The following is a 26618-nucleotide window of genomic DNA, read 5'->3' on the forward strand; positions in this document are numbered from 1 at the left end:
AGAAAGGTTTGCAAAGATATCCTCTATCCTGGGCAGAAGGTATTGATCTACTTTTAGAACTAGGTTGATAGTGACTTAAAATCACCGCAGATCCTGACAGAGCCATTGTTCTTGGCTACTGGGACCACTGGTGATGCCCATGTGCTCCACTCAACCTTGGAAATAATTTCTTCAGTCTCCTTGCGATCTAGCTCACTGGCTACATTATGAGGGATGATATAAGGAACCTGATGGTATTTGTAAAATTCGGGTGTGGCATTTTCACGTAACAGTATTTTACCTTTGATATGTTTGAGCTTTCCAATGTCATCCTTGAACACTGCTGTGGCATCATCCAGCATCTCTTAGTTCACTTTCAGTTGACCCTTTGGCAGGGGGTGTGGAATGCAAATGGCGGATGGATCTCCAGTCACATTGTGTTTGTCTTAGCCATTCAAGTCCCCACAATGCTGGTCCTCCTGCTTTTCCTACATATAAGCCCACTGTGGCTTGTTGATTGTTGTATTTCAGTTACAAAAGTCATTCCCACAGGAGTCATCTTTTCTCTAGTATAAATTCTCAGTTGGATATCTGGAGGCTTCAGATCAATATCTTTGAAATGCCGTTCAAACTTATTTTGTGGAATTACTGAAACAGCTGAACCAGTATCAAATTCCATTTCCATTAATTTGCTGTTCACCTCTGGAATAAGCCCATTGTTTGTCTATTCAACACACACAAAATGCTGGAGGAATTCAGCAGACCAGGCAGCATCTATGGAAAAGACTACAGTTAACAATTTGGGCTGAGACCCTTCAGCGGGACTGGAAAAAAAAAGATGAGGAGTCAGAGTAAGGAAGTTGGGGGAGGGGATGAAGAACCACTAGGTGATAGGTGAAACTGGGAGGGGGGAAGGGGTGAAGTAAAGAGCTGGGAAGTTGATTGCTGAAAGAGATACAGGGTTGGAGAAGGGGGAATCTGATAGGAGAGGAAAGAAGGCCATGGAAGAAACAAAAGGGGAAGGAGTACCAGAGGGAGGGAGGTGATAGGCAACTAAGGAGATAAGGTGAGAGCGAAATGGGAATGGGGAATGGTGAAGGAGAGGGGTTGGGGGCATTACTGGAAGATAGAGAAATCAATGTTCATGCTATCAGGTTGGAGGCTACCCAGACAGAATACAAGGTGCTGCTACTCCAACCTGAGTGTGGTCTCATCACGACAGTAGAGGGGACCATGCACTGATATCAGAATGGGAATAGGAAGTGGAATTAAAATGGGTGGCCACTGGGAGATCTTGATTTTTCTGGCAGACGGAGTGTAGGTGCTTGGCCTAGCGGTCTCCCAATCTGTATTTGGGTCTCACTGATATACAGGTGAGGCGACACTTCAACTGTGAATCTGTTGGGATAATCTACTATATCTGGTGCTCCCAGTGTGGCCTCCTGTATATTGGTGAGACCCGATGCAGATTGAGAGACCACTTCATTGAATACCTACGTTCTGTCCGCCAGAAAAAATGAAATCTCCCAGTGGCCACCCATTTTAATTCCACTCCCCATTCCCATTCTGATATGTCTATCCATCCTCCACTGTCACAATGTGACCACATTATAGACAATAGACAATAGGTGCAGAAGTAGACCATTCGGCCCTTCGAGCCTGCACCACCATTCTGAGATCATGGCTGATCATCTACTATCAATACCTGGTTCCCGCCTTGTCCCCATATCCCTTGATTCCCCTATCCATAAGATACCTATCTAGCTCCTTCTTGAAAGCATCCAGAGAATTGGCCTCCACTGCCTTCTGAGGCAGTGCATTCCACACCCTCACAACTCTCTGAGAGAAGAAGTTTTTCCTTAACTCTGTCCTAAATGACCTACCCCTTATTCTTAAACCATGCCCTCTGGTACTGGACTCTGCCAGCATCTGGAACATATTTCCTGCCTCTATCTTGTCCAATCCCTTAATAATCTTATATGTTGCAATCAGATCCCCTCTCAATCTCCTTAATTCCAGCATGTACAAGCCCAGTCTCTCTAACCTCTCTGCGTAAGACAGTCCGGACATCCCAGGAATTAACCTTGTGAATCTATGCTGCACTTCCTCTACAGCCAGAATGTCCTTCCTTAACCCTGGAGACCAAAACTGTACACAGTACTCCAGGTGTGGTCTCACCAGGGCCCTGTACAAATGCAAAAGGATTTCCTTGCTCTTGTACTCAATTCCCTTTGTATTAAAGGCCAACATTCCATTAGCCTTCTTCACTGCCTGCTGCACTTGCTCATTCACCTTCAGTGACTGATGAACAAGGACTCCTAGATCTCCTTGTATTTCTCCCTTACCTAACTCTACACCGTTCAGATAATAATCTGCCTTCCTGTTCTTACTCCCAAAGTGGATAACCTCACACTTATTCACATTAAACATCATCTGCCAAGTATCTGCCCACTCACCCAGCCTATCCAAGTCACCCTGAATTCTCCTAACATCCTCATCACATGTCACACTGCCACCCAGCTTAATATCATCAGCAAACTTGCTGATGTTATTCTCAATGCCTTCATCTAAATTGTTGATGTAAATCGTAAACAGCTGTGGTCCCAATACCGAGCCCTGTGGCACCCCACAAGTCACCACCTGCCATTCCGAGAAACACCCATTCACCGCTACCCTTTGCTTTCTAACTACCAACCAGTTTTCTATCCATGTCAATATCTTCCCCCCAATGCCATGAGCTCTGATTTTACCCACCAATCTCCTATGTGGGACCTTATCAAATGCCTTCTGAAAATCGAGGTACACTACATCCACTGGATCTCCCCGGTCTAACTTCCTGGTTACATCCTCGAAAAACTCCAATAGATTAGTCAAGCATGATTTGCCCTTGGTAAATCCATGCTGGCTCGGCCTAATCCTATCACTGCTATCTAGATATGCCACTATTTCATCTTTAGTAATGGACTCTAGCATCTTCCCCACTACTGATGCTACGCTGACAGGACAATAGTTCTCTGTTTCTCCCTCCCTCCTTTCTTAAAAAGTGGGATAACATTAGCCATTCTCCAATCCTCAGGAACTGATCCTGAATCTAAGGAACATTGGAAAATGATTTCCACAGCCACCTCCTTTAGTACCCTAGGATACAGGCCACCTGGACCTGGGGATTTGTTAGCCTTCAGTCCCATCAGTCTACTCATCACCGTTTCCTTCCTAATGTCAATCTGTTTCATTTCCTCTGTTACCTTATGTCCTTGGCCCATCCATACATCTGGAAGATTGCTTGTGTCTTCCCTAGTGAAGACAGATCTAAAGTACTTATTAAATTCTTCTGCCATTTCTCTGTTTTCCATAACAATTTCACCCAATTCATTCTTCAAGGGCCCAACATTGTTCTTAACTATCTTCTTTCTCTTCACACACCTAAAAAAGCTTTTGCTATCCTCCTTTATATTCCTGGCTAGCTTGCGTTCGTACCTCATTTTTTCTCCCTGTGTTGCCTTTTTAGTTAAGTTCTGTTGTTCCTTAAAAATTTCCCAATCATCTGTCTTCCCACTCACCTTAGCTCTGTCATACTTATTTTTTTTTAATTGTTACGTACCCCGTAACTGGGTCACTTACCAGCAAAGATAAAGAGGTCCGTTGAAGTCTGATGGTACTATTTTTAACAGTATTTATTGATAGAAATACACAAAAATAATATCAATGCAAACACACAGATAATATACGTCGTCAATACTAAACCTAAAAGTGCGGGTATAATAATAATCAATAAGAAATAAGCGGTATCGTTGTCTAGGGGATAATGAATTGTCCAATGGAAATATATAGTTCGTTCAGTTCATACAGGCTGCAGCCATTGGGGACCCTGTGTGGCAATTGTGAGAGAGAGAGAGACGGGTTAAAACTTGCCCATTCCGTTTATGATGTCAATCCTTCGAGAGTCATTGAGAGTTGAGTTCCCCGTTGTTAGCTAAAAACCGTTTTTAAATGGCAAAGGTCACCGATTCCGGGCAAATGGAAGCGGACGCACATGGCCTTTCACCAGCTTTCGCTATTACGGGATCGCTAGCGTTTCTTCTGGTGCGTCTGAGGGGCTGTTCCCACAGACCCTCTTTTTATCCTGACTCACAGGGTCTCAGGTGTCAATCAGGTTGGGGATGATGCAATCCCTCCACCAACCTCCTCCTTGGTTCATTGCCTGGGGCTTTGATTGCATCGTACAGGATGCAATACACAAGTCCATCTCCAAGAGACAATAGCCGGTATCAATGGGTCTGCCTTTCGGAGGCCAGGACACATTCTAACCCTTTTGTGGATTCTGCATGTCTTTCTCTCATTTCCTGTGTCCCCTGAACTGACTTAATAGTGATCTTGCGATTCTCACAAAGGAGGGGGCTACCCCGCACCTTTCGGCCCCTCAGAGCTGTGGCACATTCGTAACATAATGCTATGCAATCTCTGACTTCCTTTGTCAACCACTGTGGCCCCTTTCCCCCCTTTGAATCCTTCCTTCTCTGGGGGATGAACTGATTTTGCACCTTGTGCATTATTCCCATTGCTGCCATTGCTGCCATTGCTGTTCCACTGTCTTTTCTGCTAGGATATCCATCCATTTAACTTTGGCCAGCTCCTCCCTCATGGCTCCATAGTCTCCTTTGTTCAACTGCAACACTGACACCTTCGATCTGCCCTTATCCTTCTCAAATTGCAGATAAAAACTTATCATATTATGGTCACTACCTCCTAATGGCTCCTTTACTTCAAGATCGCTTATCAAATCCTGTTCATTACACAACACTAAATCCAGAATAGCCTTGTCCTTGGTCGGCTCTCGTACAAGCTGTTCCAAGAATGCATCCCGTAGGGACTCTACAAACTCCCTATCCTGTGGTTCAGCACCAACCTGATTCTCCCAGTTCACCTGCATGTTGAAATCCCCCATAACGACTGCGACATTACCTTTGCCACATGCCAATGTTAACTCCCTATTCAACTTGCACCGAATATCCATGCTACTGTTTGGGGGCCTGTAGACAACACCCATTAGGGTCTTTTTGCCCTTACTGGTCCTCAGTTCTATCCACACAGACTCTACTTCTCCTGATCCTATGTCCCCCCTTGCAAAGGACTGAATCTCATTCCTCACCAACAGGGCCACCCCACCCCCTCTGCCCACATTTCTGTCCCTACGATAGCACGTATACCCTTGTACATTCATTTCCCAGGTCTGATCTCCCTGTAGCCATGTCTCCGTTATCCCAACAACATCATAGTTACCCATTCACACCTGAGCTTCAAGCTCATCCACCTTATTTCTGACACTTCATGCATTCAGATATAGAATTTTTAACCCATTTCTCCTCTCTCTGTTTAAATCGTTGCCTATTGTGCTTAACCCAGCTCCCCGAACTCTCATCGGGCTATACGCCCCTAGAATTTTGTTGTCCTTCCTAAATTTACTTATTCTTTCTGCACATTTAACACCATGTTCCGTCAGACCATCCCTCTGTACATGTGTCCTCCTTATCACTTGTTCCGCCTCACCTTTCTCTGCTACACACTTAATATTCTGGAACCGTGTAGTCCCCACCTGTCCTTTATTCTTCATCTCGCTATCCTCTCTCACATTCTGGATCCCTGCCCCCTGCAAATTTAGTTTAAACCCCCCCGAGCAGCACTAGCAAACTTTCCTGCAAGAATGTTAGTACCGCTCCAGTTCAGGTGTAAACCGTCCCGTCAGAACAGATCCCACCTTCCCTGGAACAAAGCCCAATTATCTAAAAACCTGAAGCCCTCCCTCCTGCACCATCCTCTCAGCCACGTATTAATCTGTATAATCCTTCTGTTCCTTGCCTCACTCACACGTGACACAGGTAGCAATCCTGAGATTGTTACCCTGGAGGTCCTGCCCTTCAGCTTTGCACCTAACTCCCTGTACTCACTACCCAGGACCCCCTCACTCATCCTACCCACGTCGTTGGTCCCTACATGGACCACAACATCTGGGTTCTTGCCCTCCCTCTTGAGAATAACCTGCACCTGAGATGTCCTGGACCCCGGCACCAGAGAGGCAACATACCATCGGAGACTCCCGTTCTTCCCCACAATATCTCCTATCTGCCCCCCTTACTATAGAATCCCCTATCACTACCGCTCTCTTCTCTTCCCTCCTCCCCTTCCTAGTCGAGGGTCCAACCTCAGTGCCAGAGACAGGACCACTGCAATTTGTTCCTGGTAGGTCATCCCCACCAACAGTATCCAAAACAGTATACTTATTGTTGATGGGAACGGCCACAGGGGTGCTCTTCTCTCTCTGTCTGCTCCCCCTGCCTCTCTTGACTGTCACCCATTTGCCTACCTCCTGTCTTTTCGGTGTGACTACCTCCCGATAACTCTTATCTATCTCTGCCTCTGCCTCCCGAATGATCCGTAGTTCATCCAGCTCCTGCTCCAGTTCCCTAACTCGGTCTGATAGGAGCTGCAGCTGGATGCACCTATTGCAGGTGTGGTCATCAGGGACAACTGTGTTGACCCTGACCTCCCACATACTGCATACGGAGCACACCACTGCTCTAACTGTCTCCCCCATTACCTGATCCCAGATTAGTCAGAATAAATGAAAAAAGTACCTACCGACCTTACCTTTTTACCTCAGCAAGCACGTACTCAGGCTCACTGATTTCCTCTCACCGAAGTCCCCTTGCACCGAAACCCGCTAAGCCAAAGCCCAGCACTCTGCTCCCGCACACTCCGCTGCCCGCACCAACACTGCCTGCTCCTAAAAGTGGGCCTCTTTTTAAACTCCACGCTGGCCGCTGACATCACCCGCGCCTGCGCAGTTTTACCTTCCTCCTCAGGTACTGTCCAGGTAGGTCTGACCGTCTCGGCCTACCTACAATGGCTGATCCTCCAATCCTCCGATCTCCAGTCGTCTGTCGACCACGAGCACTCCTTGCTCCCGCTCCGCTGCCTGCTCCTAAAAGTGGGCCTCTTTTTAAACTCCGCGCTCGCCGCTGACATTCCCGTTGGAGGAGCAACACCTTGTATTCTGTCTGGGTAACCTCTAACCTGATAGCATGAACTTAGATTTCTTGAACTTCTGGTAATTTTCCCCCGTTCATCATTCCCCCACTCCCTTTTCTCTCTCTCTCGCCTCATCTCCTTACCAGCCCATCACTTCCCTTTGGCGCTCCTCCCCCTTTTCTTTCTTCCATGGCCTTCTGACCTCTCCTATTATACTCCCCCTTCTCGTACCCTGTATCTCTTTCACCAATCAACTTCCCAGCTCTTTATTTCACCCTTCCCCTCCCCACCCCCAGTTACACCTATCACCTTGTGGTTCTTCTTCCCCTCCCCCAACTTTCTTACTCTGACTCCTCATCATTTTTTCTCATCCTGATGGAGGGTCCCCGCCCGAAATGTCAACTGTGCTCTTTTTCATAGATGCTGCCTGGCCTGCTGATGTTTTCTGTTAGAGTATCTCATCACCAGAGCTTTCAAAGAAGCACCAAGACCTCACTTGGCTAGTAACGAGAAGGGCTGTACGCGCAAGATCCTTCATGCATTGTCAGTCTCTATCCCAAAATGCAGACCTCAAGGTGACTGCAGTGTGGATGAGATGGTCATCCACCTCTTTGTGAAGTGTGTGTTTGCCAAGTCTGGACAGAGATGCAATGGTTGTCCATGCTGTTGAAGTTATCACTCAGAAAACTGACTGGAATGGTGCCAGGAGCAGGAGAAGCTGCTGGAAGATGGCCATCCATTCATTCTTCAGAGCTGGGGTTGACTCGTTTCGGACCTTTTACATCTGGTTGGAGCGAATTGGATAGTGCATGGCTCCTTATTTCCTGAGGCTGAGGTGCTTCGTGTCCTCATTTCCTGAAGACCTGGTGGTTGGATGGTACATCCTTCCTTGTTTCCTGAAGATCTGGTGCATTGGGTGATGAATTACCCTTGGATTTCAGAAGATGGACAAGTTGGATACTGCACTACCTCCTCTTCCATGGACCATCAATGGGGGAAAAGGCAGGGCTGATAGCAGTTGTTCTTCTTTCCCTTTACTGGACACTTGTTTGACTGAAGCCTTGAAGATGGAGGGGAAATGTTTTATTCAGTGGAGGACCCTCTCCTATTGCCTGTGCTGAAGGAAAATTTCTGGCATACAATGTCTGTCTCTCCACACAGTTTGCAGCACCTGCTCTCCTTGCACGATTTTATCTGGTGATCTTCCTGTTTGCAGTTTCTGGAACTGTTGTTCTGAGGACTGCCTTGTCCCCAAGCTCGCTCCAAGTGGAGCACATCCTGGGGTGCCATGCACAGGCCATGTAGCCTTCGGAAAGCTGGAGGACAGTCAGCGATAGCCTCCCTTGCACCTATCTAAAGTGTAACTTTGGAATGACCTGGCCCCAGTAAGATTTTTACTATTGATGTAGTTTCCTGCCTCCTTGGCAAACATGGAAACAAATGTCAGGCTATTCACAATCAGAACCAGGGGATTGTACATGTTTAATGTCACAGTCCAATCGTTTTGTGTTGGGCAGCACACTGAATCTGTGCCGTCAGAAGTGCTGGTGGTCCTTAGTCCCCTTTCAGAAGGGCCTGCAGCTTCTTTAAACATCAAAGATTGTGGTGTACAATTCAATCCAATAAGAAGGGTTGCTCATACGGGACTGGAGACAATCCCCAAAGATAGTTTTATAGTGAAAAGACTAAGGAGCTGGTGGTGGACCTGAGGAGGGCTAAGGCACCGGTGACCCCTGTTTCCATCCAAGGGGTCAGTGTGGACATGGTGGAGGATTACAAGTACCTGGGGATACGAATGGACAATAAACTGGACTGGTCAAAGAACACTGAGGCTGTCTACAAGAAGGGTCAGCGCAGTCTCTACTTCCTGAGGAGACTGAGGTCCTTTAACATCTGCTGGATGACACTGATGATGTTCTACGAGTCTGTGGTGGCCAGTGCTATCATGTTTGCTGTTGTGTGCTGGGGCAGCAGGCTGAGGGTAGCAGACACCAACAGAATCAACAAACTCATTCGTAAGGCCAGTGATGTTGTGGGGGGTGGAACTGGACTCTCTGACGGTGGTGTCTGAAAAGAGGATGCTGTCCAAGTTGCATGCCATCTTGGACAATGTCTCCCATCCACTCCATAATGTATAGGTTAGGCACAGGAATACATTCAGACAGAGACTCATTCCACCGAGATGCAACACTGAGCGTCATAGGAAGTCATTCCTGCCTGTGGCCATCAAACTTTACAACTGCTCCCTCGGAGTGTCAGACAACCTGAGCCATTCTCATGGATTTGGAGCCTGGTACAATGGACTCTGTTCAATCTGGACCCTTTGAACAGATTTTCAGGCCAGATAACTTTGTGTTTGGTCGAAGTGGTGCTGGTAATAATTGGGCAAAAGGTCTTCTGAACTTTTCTTGTCCATGTACTGTTCAAATCCCTTTTAAACATTGGAGTTGAACGTGCATCTATGATTTCCTCCGGCAGCTCATTCCACATACACATGACCCTGTCTGAAAATGTTGGCCCTCAGGTCCCCTTTAAATCTTTCCCTCCTCTCCTTAAACCTATGCCTTCCTCTACCTGACCTGAGGAAAAAGGTTATGGCTTTCCACCTTATCTGCGCCTCAGATGAATTTAAGTATCTTTATGCCTACTTCAGCCTACTGTATTCCAGGGGAAAAAGCCCCAGCCTGCCCATTCTCTCCGTATAATTCAAGCCCTCCAGTCCATGCAACATCCTTGTGAACCTTTCCATCTTAATGACATCCATCCTGTTACAGGACAAAGAGAACTGCACATAATACTCTAAGTGTAGTCTACAAACATCTTGTACAGCTGTCGGTCTTTTACACATTGCCCTGACTGATGAAGGCAAAGCTGTCAAGTGTCTTGTTCCCCACCTTATCTACTCATGTCACCTCATTCTGGAGATGAGGTACGTATACCCTGGCCTCTTCATTCTACAACAATCTCCATTTCCCTGCCATTCACTGTGTTCTGTATATCCTTCCCTCATCACGTTTGCCTTAATTAAATTCCCTTTGCCACTTCTTGGCCCATTTTCCCAATTGATCTAAATTCTGTTGAAACCTTGGATAATCTTCCTAACTATCCATTATACCACCAATTTTGGTGTCATCGGCAAAATTACTAACTATGCAAATACATTCTCATAGAAATTGTTATTTTAGATGATGAACAGCAGTGGGCCAACCAGAGAAACGTCCTTTCACTGCACCCTCTGTCTCTTTCCACCAAGTCAACTTCATATCCAGTTGGCCAGCCTGTCAAGCCCACTAAGGAAATTACATATTGTGTGTTATATAATGAACCACATTTAATTAGGGAACTTAAATTAAGAGGTAGTGATTATAATATGATAGAATTCACCATGCAGTTTAAGAGGGAGAAGCTAAAATCGGATGTTGCAGTATTACAGTGGAATAAAGGTAACTACGGAGGCAAAGTTGATTGGGAGGGGACAATAACAGGGATCACAATAGCTAGGGTTTTTGGGAACAATCTGAAAGATGCAGAATTGGTTTATCCCAAAGAAGAATCATTCAAAAGGAAGATGAGGCAATCATGGTTGTCAAGGTAAGTCAAAGAGTGCGTATAAAGAAAAGTGAGGGCATGCAATATAGTAAATGAGGCCGCTAAGAAGGGTGGGAGCCCATGGTATAATAAGAAAGATCCTAGCATGGGCAGAAAACTGGGTGACAGGCAAGAGGCAAAGAGTGGGAATAAATGGGGCCTTTACTATTTGGCTGCCAGTAACTAGTGACGATGCGCAGAAGTTGTTATTGAGTCCGTTACTTTTTTATGTTACAATGTATGTTGAGTGAACTGATGGCTTTGTGGATGAGTTTGTGGATGACATAACTATAGGTGGAGGGGCAGGGTATGCTGAGGAAGAAGGGAGTCTACAGAGGACTTGGGAGTCCTTGGGCAGGATTCCCTAAATGTAACATGCGTTGGTGCTTTTGAAGGCAAAGGCAATGTTGGCATTCATTTTGATAGTGCTGGAATGTAAAAGCAATTAATGTAACGCTGAGGTTTTGTAAGGCATTGGTCAGACCACGTTTGGTGTATTGTGGGCAGATTTTAGCTTCCTATCTACGAAAGCATTGGAATGAATCCAGAGGTTTACAAGAATGATTCCCAGAATGAAAAGGTTAATGTATGACTTGTGTTTGATGGCTCTGGACCTGTACTTGCTGGAGTTTAGTAAAATAATGGGGGGGGGGGGGGTGGGATCTGATTGAAAACTAGCAAATATTGAAAGGCCTATATAGAGTGGATGTGGAGAGGATGTTTCCTATAGTGGGGGAGTCTAGGACTGGGGGCACAGACACAGAATAGAAGAACTACCCTTTACAACAGAGATGAAGAGGAATTCCTTTAGCCAGAGAGTGGTGAATCTCTGTCTCAAAGGGCTGTGGTGGCCAAGGCATTGGATATATTTAAAGCAGAGTTTGAGATATTCTTGAATGGAAAGGGCATCAAAGGTTACAGGGAGAAGACAGGAGAATGGGGTCAAGAAAAAAAGTAAATCAGCTATGATCAGATGGCAGAGCAGACTCGATGGGCCATATGGCCTAATTCTGCTACCATTTCTTATATCCTACTTGAATTTTCTTATTAATTTTTCAGTGTATCTTCTTTGACTTACACATAACTACTAAATCAATTATTTTAGTTTCAGTTGCTTGCAATATCTGTTATTTCTTTTTATTTCATCATATGGTCCCTCTCCGCTCCTCAGCACATTGTTATGCTCCACAGAAAATTTTCTTTGCTGAAGTAGCATTACTTTAATGAGGTGTCACATTGTTAGTGCTTTCTTGAAGGTGTACATCAATTATAACTGTTCTTCCCAAGACGAATATTTATTTAAGAGCACTGCTTGGAGTACTATCTGTGTCCTATAATTGCTTTCATACTCTAAATATGATAGACTGGAATAATGGAAAGCTTTGTACAAAGTATGTCTACCGTTGGTAATGTGCAGATCATCCAGTAGCGAGGAAGAGCTACTCCGTGAATTGTGCATTCTCCCAATTACTGAGTGATTTAAACTGTTTTGCCACTAAGTTTACAAGAATGGCATTTTGCTTAAATGGCATTTCACCTGATTATTGATATCTTTCTATTTTCAGTTAATTTATAATTAAATTTACACAATTTTGGTCTAGGAGCCCAAGTACATCTTTAATCATATTTGTTAATGACTGCCAATTAAACTGTCTTCCAATTGCCATACTAATCTGTCCATCATTTGCCTTCTTCACTGCCAGCACAGGGACCAAGGCTTCAGATTAGAGGAAAAGCACCTCGGTTGTCTAAGTCCAAGTTTTCCAATTTAAATAACCCTTACCTCCTGTATCCTCCTCCCTTTCCCTCTGATCCACTTTCGGTCCTCCCATTTTGCTTATGTTCCAATGCTTCCCTCCAGCATCCGTCAGCTAGTTTCATACCCTTCCCCTTCCTGGTTCCATCCACCTACCAGTGACACATTTCATCCACCTGGTCACCTTCTTGTCACAGCATAATGCCTTACAGCCCCAGTGATTGGGGTGTAATTCCCACTACAGTTTGTGAAGATCATGTATATTCTCCCTGTGGCCAGATTTCCTCCAGGTGTTCCTGTTTCCTCCCTCTGTGATGGTATTTTCACTTTCCATTAAGCTGTAAACACAAAAGAAGATTTTAAGCCCCATCCAATATAGGTATCTACAAGTACCCTTACTATAGGGAGGTTGTTCTGTATCAACCTACACAACGAGGTCTAGCTGCCAATACCCACTGTTTGAGTGGTGGGTCCCACCTCCCTACCACGGAGGAGATACTTCCACTTAATAAAATAATTTAAACACAATTTTACTTTTTTAATGATACACATTTAAATTTAGAAAAATACAGCAATTCTTGACATACACTTGAAACTTTCAGTGGATTTCTATCTTATCCAAGAATTGGTGGATGTGTGTATTTGGATTTTCAGAAGGCTTTTGTCAAGGTATCACAAATGAGGATTAAAAGCATAGAGTATTTTCTAAATGGGAAGGAAATTCAAAAATCCAAGGTACAAAGGGACTTGGGTGCAAATGTTAACTTGTAGGTTGAGTTCCCTGGCAAAGAAGGCAAATGCAATATTAGCATTTATTTTGAAAGGATTAGAATATAAAAACAAGGATGTAATATTGAGGCTTTATTGGGCATTGGTGAGGCCTCACTTGGAGTATTGTTAGCAGTTTTGGGCCCATTATCTAAGAAAGGATGTGCTGATATTGGAGAGTGTTCAAAAGAGGTTCACGAAAATTATACCGGGAGTGAAAGGATTATCATCTGAGAAGCATTTGATGGCTCTGGGGTACACGAGGCCACAACCTCAGAACAGAGAGACGTCCATTTAGAATGGAGATTAGGAGGAATTTCTGTGGCCAGAAGTTGATGAGGTTGATAGATTCTTGATGTCAGGGCAAGGTTATGGGCAGAAGGCAGGAGGTTGGGGTTGAAGTGAAAAGATATATACAAAATTTATCATTTTTTCAATTCGTGTTTCTTGATTCATGTTCCATAGACGCAGTTTCAAGTAACAGACTATCATGATATGGATCATTTACTAGGTGCCATATTGTGGATGTCACACATAATATGAACTCCTTGTGTACTGTCTCTCATTTTAGACTTGTTACTTGCCTGGGAATCCAGCAGCCCAGGAAACTGTATTTTTTCCATTGCTCACCTCAGTCACTCAGCTTTCTGCCTCTTGATACACATCAACACATTATCCCATTTGAAGGGCTCATACCCAACTTCCAATTTTCCAACTCATGCACAGTGCCTGAAGTTAATTTTGAGTTTCATCAACCAGTGCTTCTGACAGTACACTTCAGTGACTTCCTCAAACACATTTTAACATATTGGAGGTTAATCAATAAACTGTGCACTTTATTAATAAAAGAACTTGTGAAGAGGTGGATAGCAATTTTATTGCGTGTCTACGCGGCAGAGGCAGACACATGTCTGACAGCTTCTACATTAAACAAGGCAACAACAGAAAACGGTTAGTAACATGTAAATTTGGCTCAATCTTTAAAGTGGTACAGCAGCCAATACTATAAATGTGACAGACATTACAGTGATAGTCTGCATGCTAGAGGCAGTTATTGGATTGAGAAAGAATGTGTGGAGCAGGTTAAGACCTACAAGTATCTGGGAGTACAGTTGGACGAGAAGCTAGACTGGACTGCCAACACAGATGCCTTGTGCAGGAAGGCACAGAGTCGACTGTACTTCCTTAGAAGGTTGGCGTCATTCAATGTCTGCAGTGAGATGCTGATGATGTTCTATAGGTCAGTTGTTGAGAGCGCCCTCTTCTTTGTGGTGGCGTGTTGGGGAGGAAGCATTAAGAAGAAGGACGCCTCACGTCTTAATAAGCTGATAAGGAAGGCGGGCTCTGTCGTGGGCAAAGTACTGGAGAGTTTAACATCGGTAGCTGAGCGAAGGGCGCTGAGTAGGCTACGGTCAATTATGGAAAACCCTGAACATCCTCTACATAGCACCATCCAGAGACAGAGAAGCAGTTTCAGCGACAGGTTACTGTCGATGCAATGCTCCTCAGACAGGATGAAGAGGTCAATACTCCCCAATGCCATTAGGCTTTACAATTCAACTGCCAGGACTTAAGAACTTTTTTTTTTTAAAGCTATTATTAATGCTTTTTGAGTTAGTGATTTAGATGCATATCATATTATTACTGAGTTAAGTATTGTATGTAATGAGTTTTTGCTACAACAAGTGTATGGGACATTGGAAAAAAATGTTGAATTTCCCCATGGGGATGAATAAAGTATCTATCTATCTATCTATCTATCTAACCCCCTTATTGAGGTATAACCTTGCAAATTTCACATAGAAATGTGGATTCTCGCCTTCCACTCCATTTTTATACCTTATGTGGCTGTTAAAAAACATGGAGGTTTTGTGGCTCATTGTCTCAAAAGATTTCAAGAAAGGAGATCTGTAGTCACACGTACAAAAATTAGTAAAGTTTGACAAGAGTTTGCAAATATTTTCACAGTCTAAAAGATCCAGTTCTTGCCCAGCGCAAAATGACAAATAAACTCTTCTTGGGCTTTCAGCCGGGTACAGGTATTGATTTTAACCAGTTTCCCTATATTTTTTCCTATATTTCCATGGTTTCTGGAAGGATCCTGAAGAAATATTGGATTAATACTATCCACAAATCTGTAAGGAAGCTCAAATCACAACTTACGCAGTTCAAAGATGACCTGGGAGTCAGGCTGGCTGGTGTTTACAGGATTCCCTGTGAATGTTGAGCAGCGACACACAGTGGAAACACACATCAAGGAGTACAGGAGGTTTATCTGTTCAGGTTACCTGGAGAAGTCAGCAGTAGCAGAATATTGTCCTTGCAATGGCCATAGGATTGACTTCAAAGGCACAAAAATACTGTGCTGTGCCAGTGGGTTTTGGGGCCATTGAAACAGAACTAGAGAAAAAGAATTTTAATAAAGATGAAGGTCTCACTCTAAATAAGAACTGGAATTCATTGTAAGCAAGGTGGATCAGCGGAAACCTGATTGGATGGAGACTAACCAATCAGGATGGATGGACGATGGGGGTATATATACCACCAGACTAGACATGCCCAGGCATCATCCTTGATGAAGATGGCAGAGTTTGTCATCGAAACGTAAATTAAAGTCGATACCTGTACCCAGCAGGAGGCCCAAAAGGAGTTTATTAATTTCCACTGTCTTTTTTAAGTTTCAATTAGATGCTGGTGTGTAAATTGAAGAAGGAAGAATTCTTGAAATCACAGTGTGTTCCTTCAGAAAATGTAATACCAACCTTTAAATGACAATATATGACACTTGCCTTCTTGATTACATAACAGTGTTCAAAGCCATTCTAGCTTCTGCCCCCTTCTTTTCCAGTCCTGATGAAGGGATTTGACCTGAATATAGAGTGTTAATTCCCTACCATAGATGCTGCAATGCTTGCTGATTTCATCTAGCATCCTGTGTGTGTTGCATGTATACTACTGTACTCTTTCACTCTCTTTGAAATAATTGTTTTTTGCTTCTGTTGACAAGCTGTCATTTGCTTACAATCATCAGTTTAAAGTTAACCCATTTTCTGAAGCAATCATGAAAAAAATTCTGACATTTAGGAACATTCTATTCAATTTTGAGGAGAAAAGCTATTAATTTAGGAATGTTTTACATTTTCCTGCCATCTCTCTAAATGTTTCGCAGCCAATGAAGTGGCACTGCCACTATTTTATTAGCAGTGGATAGAGGGAAGGAAAACTGGAAGGTCGGATTATTACTTAAATGGTAAAAGATTGCAGTGTGCTGCTGAGCAGAGAGACTTGGGAGTACTTATGTATGAACCACAAAAGGTTGCTTTGCAGGCGCTGCTGGCGATCAAGAAGGCAAATGGAATGCTAGCCTTCATTGCTAGAGGGAGTAAATTTAAGAGCAGGGAAGTTATGCTGCAATTGCACAGGGTACTGGTGAGGCCGCACCTGGAGTACTGTGCGCAGTTCTGGTCTGTTTACCTGAGGAAGGATATACTGGCTTTGGGGGTATAGGGGAGGTTCACCAGGTTGATTCCAGAGATGAAGGGATAGATTGAGTGGCCTGGGATTGTACTCTCTGGAATTCAGAAGAATGAGAGTAGACCTTATAGAAACATATAAAATTATGGAAGGGATAGATAAGATGGAGGCAGGGAAGTTGTTTCCACTGGTAGATGAGTCTAGAACTAGGGGACTTAGCCTCAAGATTTGGGGGAGTAAATTTAGGATGGAGATGAAAAGGAACTGCTTTTCCCAAAGAGTGGTGAATCTGGAGAATTTTCTGCCCAATGAAACAGTGGAGCCTACCTCAGTAAATATATTTAAGACAAGGTTGGATAGATTTTTGCATAGTAGGGGAATTAAGGGTTATGGGGAAAAGGCAGGTAGGTGTGGATGAGACCATGGTCAGATCAGCCATGATCTTATTGAATGGTGCAACAGGCTCTACAGTCCTGATGGCCTACTCCTGCTCCTATTTCTTATGTTCTTATGCAATAACAGCAATCAAATTCTACGTAGTCTGGTTGAAAAATAATAAATGAAAGACATGGATGCAGCCTGTTCTGCGCTGATAGAAACATTACCTAAGGATAGATAAAGAACTTCCTGCTCTCCTTTGATTAGTAATTTGAAAAGTTAACCAAAATGGATATATCTGTTCCATCTTATGGGAAATGTATTAGTTGAATTAAGGTTAAATAATACCTAGAACCCCAAATCAATATAAACTGTGGGTCAGAAATCTTTCTAGTATCCAAAGCTATGCATGGGCAAGTGACTGAGAAGTCTGAGGGAGGGGTTGACTGGATTGCAATGATGTCAGTGGGAAAAGGGTATGATGAAAATTACCAAAAAGTGTTGGTGTCTTGGGTGAGGATTCAAAGGGGACATTTCTTAATCTTTGAATGGCATAGCTGAAGGTCAATTGTTTGAAAGTGCGGAAGGCATCAAAAAGGTTTAGAGAAGGACCAAGAATGTAACTGGGTATAGTACTGCTAGTAGTGATTTTTCTAATAAGGTTAGAATTAATGGTCAACAGAAAGTGCTTCATTGGAGAGTTGGAGAAGAGGAAAAGATCTCAGAATGTGAGTCATGTTTGAATGTTTCGTGTTGAATCATGTTTCAGTGGATGCTGTGCACTCAATGCATTCTGCTATGGTGAGACTTCATCTGGCCAAGCCATTCAGATATTCCAGATGAGGATGGGAGAGAAATTAGGAAGAACAGTGATCAGTATCAAGTTGGTCAATGGGTTGATTTGAAAGTAATATTACAAATATTTCAATAATCATGATTATAATTATGTTCATACTTTCTTTTTAAAACAAGAAAATTAGCAAGATCCACTCTGATTCTCGTGTTGGTCTTTGGAGTCCATTATTCTGTGTTTGTTGGTTTACCACACAACTTCAGTGGAATCGCATGGGAAATCAGGATGCACTTCGAGCTTTTCTTCAACTCATTTCAGGTACGATCATCTCATTAAAAAGTTAAAATTAGGTGAAAGATACTAAATCTCAGTTCTGTGCCAATATTGATCAATGAATCACTTAAGTTCATAAGAGAAACTTCCTAAAGAAATGCATTCCATGTCAGAATCCCTACTTATGATCAAGCTCCCTATTATAGTCATCCGCCCCAATCCTATTTTGTCCCCAAATTCTCAACATCTCTTCCCAGATTCTACTACTGACTCCCATACTAACAGAAATTAACCTGCTGACCCACACATTGTTGGAATGTGGCAGGAAGCTGGAGAATCCCAGACAGAGGGAGAATTTGCAACACAGACAGCACCAGAGGCCAAGAACAAACCTGGGTGACTGGGCTTGGCTGAGCAGTAGCTTTGTGTTTTACAAATACCCAAACTGGAATAAAGACTGATTTGTAATTGTGTAATAACTCATTTATAACAAGAAGATAAATAAATCTTGGCAAGAATTAAATTTATACTATTAACTGAAACGAGCAAACAGGTTGAGATCGAGTATACTCTTAGAGCTTAGGGATAAGCAAGGGTTAAGAGAATAAAACAAGAAAGTACTGTTGAGAACAAGATCAGCTTAGCATGATCTGGAAAGCTGCAAGGATATCATTGCTCTTTTCCTGCTTCAGTTTCTTATCTACTTATGTTCAACACATACACACTTCCAATTCTTAACTTTACAGTAAGTAGCTCCAAGTCATTAACTATGAACCATGTAGATTGATATTTTTTGTCAATGATTTTAATGATTAAATTTTTATCTGTTACCTAAAATTAATGATAATCAGCTCCAGAGCTAGGATTACTCTTATTATAAAATCATCCTTGGATAGGACTGGCTAGATTCTAAGGAGCATTTTCCTGAATGCAGGTAATTTTAACTAAGTTTTAATGCTTTGCAGGTTTCACAATGCCACCATTTGACCTGTATTGCCACTGACATACATTTGCAATATCACTTCCAAATGCAGGGCTGCTAATTTTGCAGAAACTTTCTGAAACTTACAGTAGGTGTAAATCTGTTCTTCGAGGAACTATTTCAAGAGCTAAGCAAAATGAGGTTGGGGTGGGGTGGTAGAGAAGAAGGAAGAAACTGGTCATTAACATTAATTTCAATTTTACAATTTTGTAGGATATTATTTAGCATATTTTAGCAGAACAAAGCACTGACTGTATAGAATTCAAATTTCTGCAAACCCTGTTTTTAAGACCTTGATATTCTGCTTCTATTTTAGTCTGATGTTCATTCAAACCTTGTTGTTTTGCAGGGGTTCTTTGTTTCCCTCATTTATTGTTTCTGTGCTGCAGAGGTGAGTTATTCTTTTACTCTGTTGGTTGGAGGGGTCACTCACAGCAAGGTTGGATTGGTCATCTTTTTTCTCGGAAAGAATATTCATTTTCCCCATTCATACTTTTTCAAAGAAACCATCAGAGTCAAGAAAATCAACAAAATTGCAGACGCTGGAAATCTGGAAAGAAAGCAGAAAGTGGTAGAAGTACTGAATGGGCCAGCAGAATCTGAGGAAAAAAGAACAATGTTAACATTTCCAGGTCTTGTGCAGAGTCTTCAGATTACAGCATTAACTCTTTTGTCCCTTGCACAGGCACTGCATGATCAGCTGAGAGTTGCCAGCTATTTCTGTCTATGCCAAAGTTGAAAATCGATCAGCCCACAGTCACTGACAGGCCAAATTATTGGGGCCCCATGAATAAATCAGCGAGGCTATTATCACACACAAAATACTGGAGGACCTCAGCAGGTTCAGGCAGCTTCTATGGAAAAGAGTACAGTCCATGTTTCAGCAGGACGTCAGCTGTGCTCTTTTCTATAGATGCTGCCTGGGCTGCTGAGTTCCTCCAGCACTTTGTGTGTGTTGCTCTGATTTCCAGCATCTGCAGACTGCTGTTGTTTGAGACTTTTATCCACAGTTTAGCAGATATGTGATTGTTGTTAGTAGATTCTAATCCATGATTTATGTAATAACAATTTTAAATTTGCCAGCTGCTGAGGTGGAATCAGAATATCTCTGGTCTAGTAGTCCATTTGTTGAGTTACTGGTTCAATCAGTCAGTTGTTTCACGCTATATGAATCCAAAGGTAAGAAACCAAACTCCTTCTACTGCTTCCTTCTGCGGCAGCCTCCCAGCATATCTCTATGATGTTGCAACTACACTGGCTCCAGCGTTGTATAGAACAGAAACAGGCCCTTTGGCCCACTGTTTCTATGCCAGCCATCTGTACTGATCCTACCTGACTGCATTAATTCCATTTCTCTCTGTGCTCTGCTCATTCAACTACCCATCCAAATGCCTCTAAAGAATGTTATTATTATCCTTGCCACCTCCACTCTAGCCAGTTCATTCGATATAATAACTCTTTGTATGCAAAGTCTACTCAGATCCATTTTAAACCTCCTCCCTCTCATCCAATGCCTATGCCATCTGTGCCACATATGGCTGAAGTTAGGTTGATCGTTTGCACGTTTGCATTCTACTTATTGCTTCCAGCCAACACAAGAGTTTTCCAACATGCAGTTATATGATGGCGCTGGGATGTGGTCAGGCGCATCATATCACTTCCATCAATTGGTCCAAAGACACGGAAGCAAAATGTCAGTTCAGTGTTTGGGATCCAGAGCTCAGAGACTTCCCTCTGCTTGTCCCTCATCCACCCTTCACAACCTATTGTGTCAACCTCAACCTATTCCACCCCCACCCCCCATACCATCACGGCAGTAAGCTGAAGCAGAAATTCTGTCCATAATATCAGATGTATACAAGGTTTTTAATAGAACGAAATCATTACAACTGTGTCAGTGTACAGATTATAAAAGTATTATGGAGTTAGTGCTTGTATGGCCGTGTTATTACGACAGGCTCCAACTTAAATTCAACATCAATTTTGTTTAATAAAATAAAATGTTCATTCTTTAAAGGTTCAGACAGAAGTTAAAAAGTTATGGACAAAGTGGAACCTCTCCTTGGATTGGAACGGGAAAACAAGTTGTGCTACCAACAGATATTCCTCAGCACTAACCAACCTGACCCATAGCACTGCCAGCCAGGACCAGGTGACTGGGCATATGTCATTGTTAACTTACAAATTCTTTAAGAGTGAAAGTAAGCAGGAGAACAGTCAGTTAACTTTACCTGGGTACATAGGAAGCAGCTCTGACCCAGAGAGCATGCAAGCATCCATTCTTGAAGAACCCAATGAAATCGAAAGAAAACAAGAAGATCTACTTTATCTTAAAACATTGTCAAAACCAGCACAAAAAGCAAACAATGACAAACCCCAAGATTAGAAGGAGATGAACATTTGCTCTGTTGAAATTATTGTCCAAGAACTAGAGTTCCACATAACTCTTTCTACAGGATTTCTTAAAATTTCAGCATGGCTGTTTATTCATATAGTACAATACTGCTCTGATAAAACAATTGGTTACTGTACATAATTGGTTCAAATTTCATGTAATTGATATTTACCATGCTGAATCTTATACTGGTTTATGACTTGTGTCTTTCTTGTCCCATTTATTCCCTCAACAGATTTTAAAACAAAAGTGCGGCTTTAATTCTATGCTTGTGCAAAAAATGCTGCTGAATCCTGTTAGAAGTACAAGTATAACTACTGTTTCTTAATAAATATTGTTTTTCTCCATTACTTCATAGGAAGCAAAGGATTTAAGTGACTCTCTGTGTTTTGAGCTTCCAGCTGCAAGTCATTTCAACTGCCCTTCCCATTGCCACACTGATCCACCTGTCGTCAGCTTTCTCCACCACCAGGGTGAGGGCAAACTAGAAGAACAATATCTCAACCCAATGGCCTGAACACCGAATTTTCCAGTTTTCATAAGACCATATAAACAGAAGTAGGCCATTTAGACCGCGGAGACTGCTCCGTGTTTCATCATAGAGTCATAGAGAAGTACAGCACTGAAGCAGGCCCAGCAGCCCATCTAGTCAATGCCGAAAACCATTTAAACTGCTACTCCCATCAACCTGCACCGGAACCGTGGCCCTCCATACCCTACCATCCATGAACCTATCCGAAGTTCTCATGAACTTTGAAAACGAGCTCGCATGCACCACTTGTGCTGGCAGCTCATTCCACACTCAGTGAAGAAATTCCCCTCATATTCTCCTTAAATTTCTCACCTTTCACCTTTAAGCTAGGGCTTTACTCTCTGGAGAGAAGGAGGATGAGAGGAGACATGATAGAGGTGTACAAGATATTAAGAGGAATAGACAGAGTGGACAGCCAGTGCCTCTTCCCCAGGGCACCACTGCTCAATACAAGAGGACATGGCTTTAAGGTAAGGGGTGGAAAGTTCAAGGGGGATATTAGAGGAAGGTTTTTTACTCAGAGAGTGGTTGGTGTGTGGAATGCACTGCCTGAGTCAGTGGTGGAGGCAGATACACCAGTGAAATTTAAGAGACTACTAGACAGGTATATGGAGAAATTTAAGGTGGAGGGTTATAGGGGAGGCAGGGTTTAAGGGTCGGCACAACATTGTGGGCTGAAGGGCCTGTACTGTGCTGTATTGTTCTATTAACCCATAACCTCTGGCTGTAGACCCACCCAACTGCAGTGGATAAAGCCTGCTTGCATTAAACCGATCTATACCCTTCATAATTTTGTATATGTCTATCTAATCACCTTGCAATCTCCTATGTTCTGAGGAATACAGTCGTAACCTGTTCAATCTTTCCTTATAGCTCAGGTCCTCTGGACCCAACATCATCCTTGTAAATTTTCTCTGTCAAATCTCCCCTCAGTCTTCTACATCCTAGAGAATTAAGTCCTAAACTATTCAATCTTTCCCGATTTCTCAGGTCATCAAGTCTCGACAACCTTGTAAATTTTTTCTGTGCTATTTCAATCTTATTTACATCTTTCCTGTATGTAGATGACTAAAACTGCACACAATAATCCAGATTAGGCCTCACCAATACAACTTCAGCATAACATCCCTTCTCCTGTACTCAATACATTGATTTTTGAAGGCCAATGTGCCAGAAGCTTTCATTAGGACCCATCTACCTCTGGCACCACTTTCTACAAATTATGGGCTTGTATCCCCAGATCCCTTTGTGCTACCACACTCTTCAGAGCCCTGCTGTTCACTGTGTAAAACCTACCCTGGTTGGTCCTACCGAAGTGCAACACTGCACTTGGCTGCATCAAATTCCATCTGCCATTTTTCAGCCTATGTTTCCACATGACCCATTGCCTTCTCAGCCCCCGTGACTTTCAGGTAACTCACTCCATGTGTTTCTTTCTCTTCCTCTATTCCACCTGGTTATTTCTCCCTTTGTTCACCTTTTCAACCCCTCCCCCATCTGGTTCCAACTGCCCTTCACTCCATCCTAATCCGGCTCCGTCTATCAGTCATCAGCCTCCGTCTCTACCACTCGTTCACTTCTCTTTGCTGCTATCACTCCTTTACACTCTCAATCCAGAAATATTGCCCGTCCCCTTGTCTCCACTGAGTTCTTCCGGCAGCTTGCTGTTTTGCAAACAAGGGAAGAGGTGAAAATAATAGGGTAGGGGCAAGGAACAAAAGACTGAAAGGTACAAAAAATGGTGGTGCCCATTGGTACTGCATGGATTAATAGCTTGGATTTAGTGAGCACAGGCTGTTGACAGCTTAAGAACAACTGACTTATTCTATGAACATCAGAACTGTTTTCTCACTCTCACACTTGCTCACTCTTTCTCTCACTCTTACACTCTCACACCATTCCCTATGTGCTTTTGATGTTACTGATTACAATACTGTGGAGCTATGATTACTGTATATAATGATTTGTACACTGTATTTTCTGACTCATAAATAACTGGAAAACCAACTCATTTATAACCTGGGGACAATCTGTACTGTCAAATGAGCATATTCCATGGTGGGGTTTGTAATGTAGATGTGATTATGATAACGTCCAAAGCAGTTCTTCTCTGTATGGATGTGATCGGCAACCAGAGTGAATAGAGTGTAACAGTGTGTCACCTTAAAGGATACCAGAGTGAAAAACCCTCATTTGGATAAGGGGGTCCAAACCTGAACATTTAATTTAGAATATTTAATGCAATTTACTGGAGGAAAAGAGTTAAATATAAGTCCACACTATTAAAATACTGCCATCAAGCTGTCTCACCATAACAGAATTGAAAGCAGAAAACATGTTGAGAAGGGAAGTAATTTGAAACAGATGGTCCTAATGAATGTGAATACTTGATTGATGAAATACACGTAATGTTGTAAAGTAGGTGATTCCCGCTTTTAAAAAAATATCATTGCTTATATTGCAGTCATTTTAAAACAAAATGTGGTGTGGTCTTGTGCTTTTTATCTTTATGCACCTTTCGCTTGCTCTTTATGAAAAGAAGCATGGAAATTAAATTCTGTAGTTCGGATCCATGTATTTGTTTATTTGTCACATCATAACATACAGTGAAATGTGTCGTTTGTATTACCAACACAAACTAAGGATGTGCTGGGGCAGCCCACAAGTGTCACCACATTCTGACACCAACATAGCATGCCTACAATGTTCTGCGAAACAACACAACGTCAAAGTAAATTTATTATCAAAGTACAAATATGTCATCATGTACAACCCTGAGATTAATTTTCTCAAAAAATCCGTAGAACAATAACCAGAACAGAATCAATGAAAGACCACAAGAACTTGGGCCTTCAACCAGTGTGTAAAACACAACAAGCTGTACAAATGCAAAAATAAATAATAAATAAATAATCAATAAATATCGAGAACATAAAATGAGAAGTCCTTGAAAGTAAGTCTATTGGCTGTGGGAGCATTTCAATGATAGGGCAGGTGAAATTGTCCACTTTGGTTCAAGAGCATGATGGTTGAGTGGTAGTAACTGTTCCCGAACCTGGTGGTGTGGATGCTACGGCTCCTGTACCTGCTTCCTAATGGTAGCAGTGAAAAAAGAGCATGCCCTGGGTGGTGGGGGTCATTGATGATGGATGCAGCTTTTCTGCAACAGCGTTTCATGTCGATATGCTCAATGGTGGGGAGAGCTTTACTCATGATCGATCGGATATCCACTACTTTTTGTAGGAATTTAAGGGCATTGGTGTTTCCATACTAGGCTGTGATGCAGCCAGTCAATATACTCTCCACTACACATCTATAGAAGTTTGTCGAAGTTTTATATGTCATGTTGAGTCTTTGCAAATTCCTAAGGAATTGGAGGCAATACTATGCTTACTTCATAATTGCACTTAACAGCAGGGCCCAGAACAGGTCCTCTGAAATAATAACACCAAGAAATTTAAAGTTGCTTACCCTCTCCACCTCTGATCCTCTGATGAGGACTGGGTCATGGACCTCTAGTTTCCTTCTTCTGAAGTCAATAACTTGCTCCTTGGTCTTGCTGACATGGAGTAAGAGGTTGTTGTTATGTCATCACTCAGTTAGATTTTCAATCCCCCTTGTATATGCTGAATTCATCACCACATTTGATTCGGCTTATGACAGTGGAGTCATCAGCCAACTTGAACATGACATTGGACCTGTGCTTAGCCTCACAGTTAGAAGTGTAAAACAAGTAGAGCAGGGGGGTAAGTACACAGCCTTCTGGTGCACCTCTGCTGATAGGGATCGTGGAGGAGATGATATTGCCAATCTGAACCAATTGGGTACTGTGAATGAGGAAATTGAGGACCCAATTGCACAAGGAGGTATTGAGGCCAAGATCTTGAAGCTTACTGATACCAGGGACAAACTCCAGATGCTCCCAAATAACTCTGACGGTCAGAAGACCATTAAGTAAAGTCATGGCATCATAGAGCTATACACACACAAACAGACATTCATCCCTACCGGTGTGTGCTGCCTAAGTTCCTAACTGAGCTAGTCATATTTGCCTGCTTTTGGCCCATATCCCTCTATAATGTTCCTATCTAAGTACTGTACCTGTCCAAATTTCTCTTGAACATAGTAATTGCATCTGATCTGCCAATTTCTCTGGTTGTTCATTCTATTGACCCACCATGCTTGGTGGAAAAAGTTGCCCCTCAGGTTCCTTTTACATCTATCCCCTCTTACTTTAAATCTATGCCTTCTAAAATATTTGACTCTCCTACCTAAAAGAGTCTGGAAAAGAGGAAAAGAGTCTGGCTATTCAGCCTATCCCATAGTTGTCATGATTTATCATGAAGGTCACCATACAGCCTCATACACTCCAGGGAAAAAAGTCCCAGCCTATCAAGCCTCTTCTTATAACACAAGCCATCCAGTCCTGGTAACATTTGGCAGATTTCTTTTGCACCCCTTCCAATTTGGAAAAAAAAATCAACATTAAAAAAATTAAAAACTTTAAATATTGAAACTACTTCAGAACTATTCCAAATAATTAAAAATTCTTATGTAAATTCATTTCATAAAAAACAAAATACTTATCATTTTGCCCTCTCACAGCCTGGACTCATCCACTTAAGTGAATAGCTTTGTCATTTCTGCACATTTCCAATCTGATACAGGTTTAAT

At 42.6% G+C, this 26618-nt stretch overlaps 1 protein-coding gene across 2 annotated transcripts in view; it reads left to right on the plus strand.

Annotated features, from left to right (window-relative positions):
- LOC140728297 (parathyroid hormone 2 receptor-like) overlaps positions 1–24621 on the plus strand; it is a 146858-nt gene extending 122237 nt beyond the window's left edge. The window contains exons 12-15 of one of the 2 annotated variants that reach the window (XM_073046826.1): positions 17942–18080; positions 19367–19408; positions 21035–21169; positions 21771–24621. In XM_073046826.1, coding sequence (XP_072902927.1) covers positions 17942–18080; positions 19367–19408; positions 21035–21169; positions 21771–21929 — 475 coding nt within the window. In that variant the 3' untranslated portion in view covers positions 21930–24621. Of the gene's footprint in view, positions 1–17941; positions 18081–19366; positions 19409–21034 lie in introns of both variants that reach the window. The other variant, XM_073046827.1, reaches the window with a different exon arrangement.
- Positions 24622–26618: the final 1997 nt, after the last annotated feature.

This window comes from Hemitrygon akajei, chromosome 5 (genome assembly GCF_048418815.1).
Source record: "Hemitrygon akajei chromosome 5, sHemAka1.3, whole genome shotgun sequence".
In the NCBI taxonomy this organism is placed as follows: Eukaryota; Metazoa; Chordata; class Chondrichthyes; order Myliobatiformes; family Dasyatidae; genus Hemitrygon; species Hemitrygon akajei.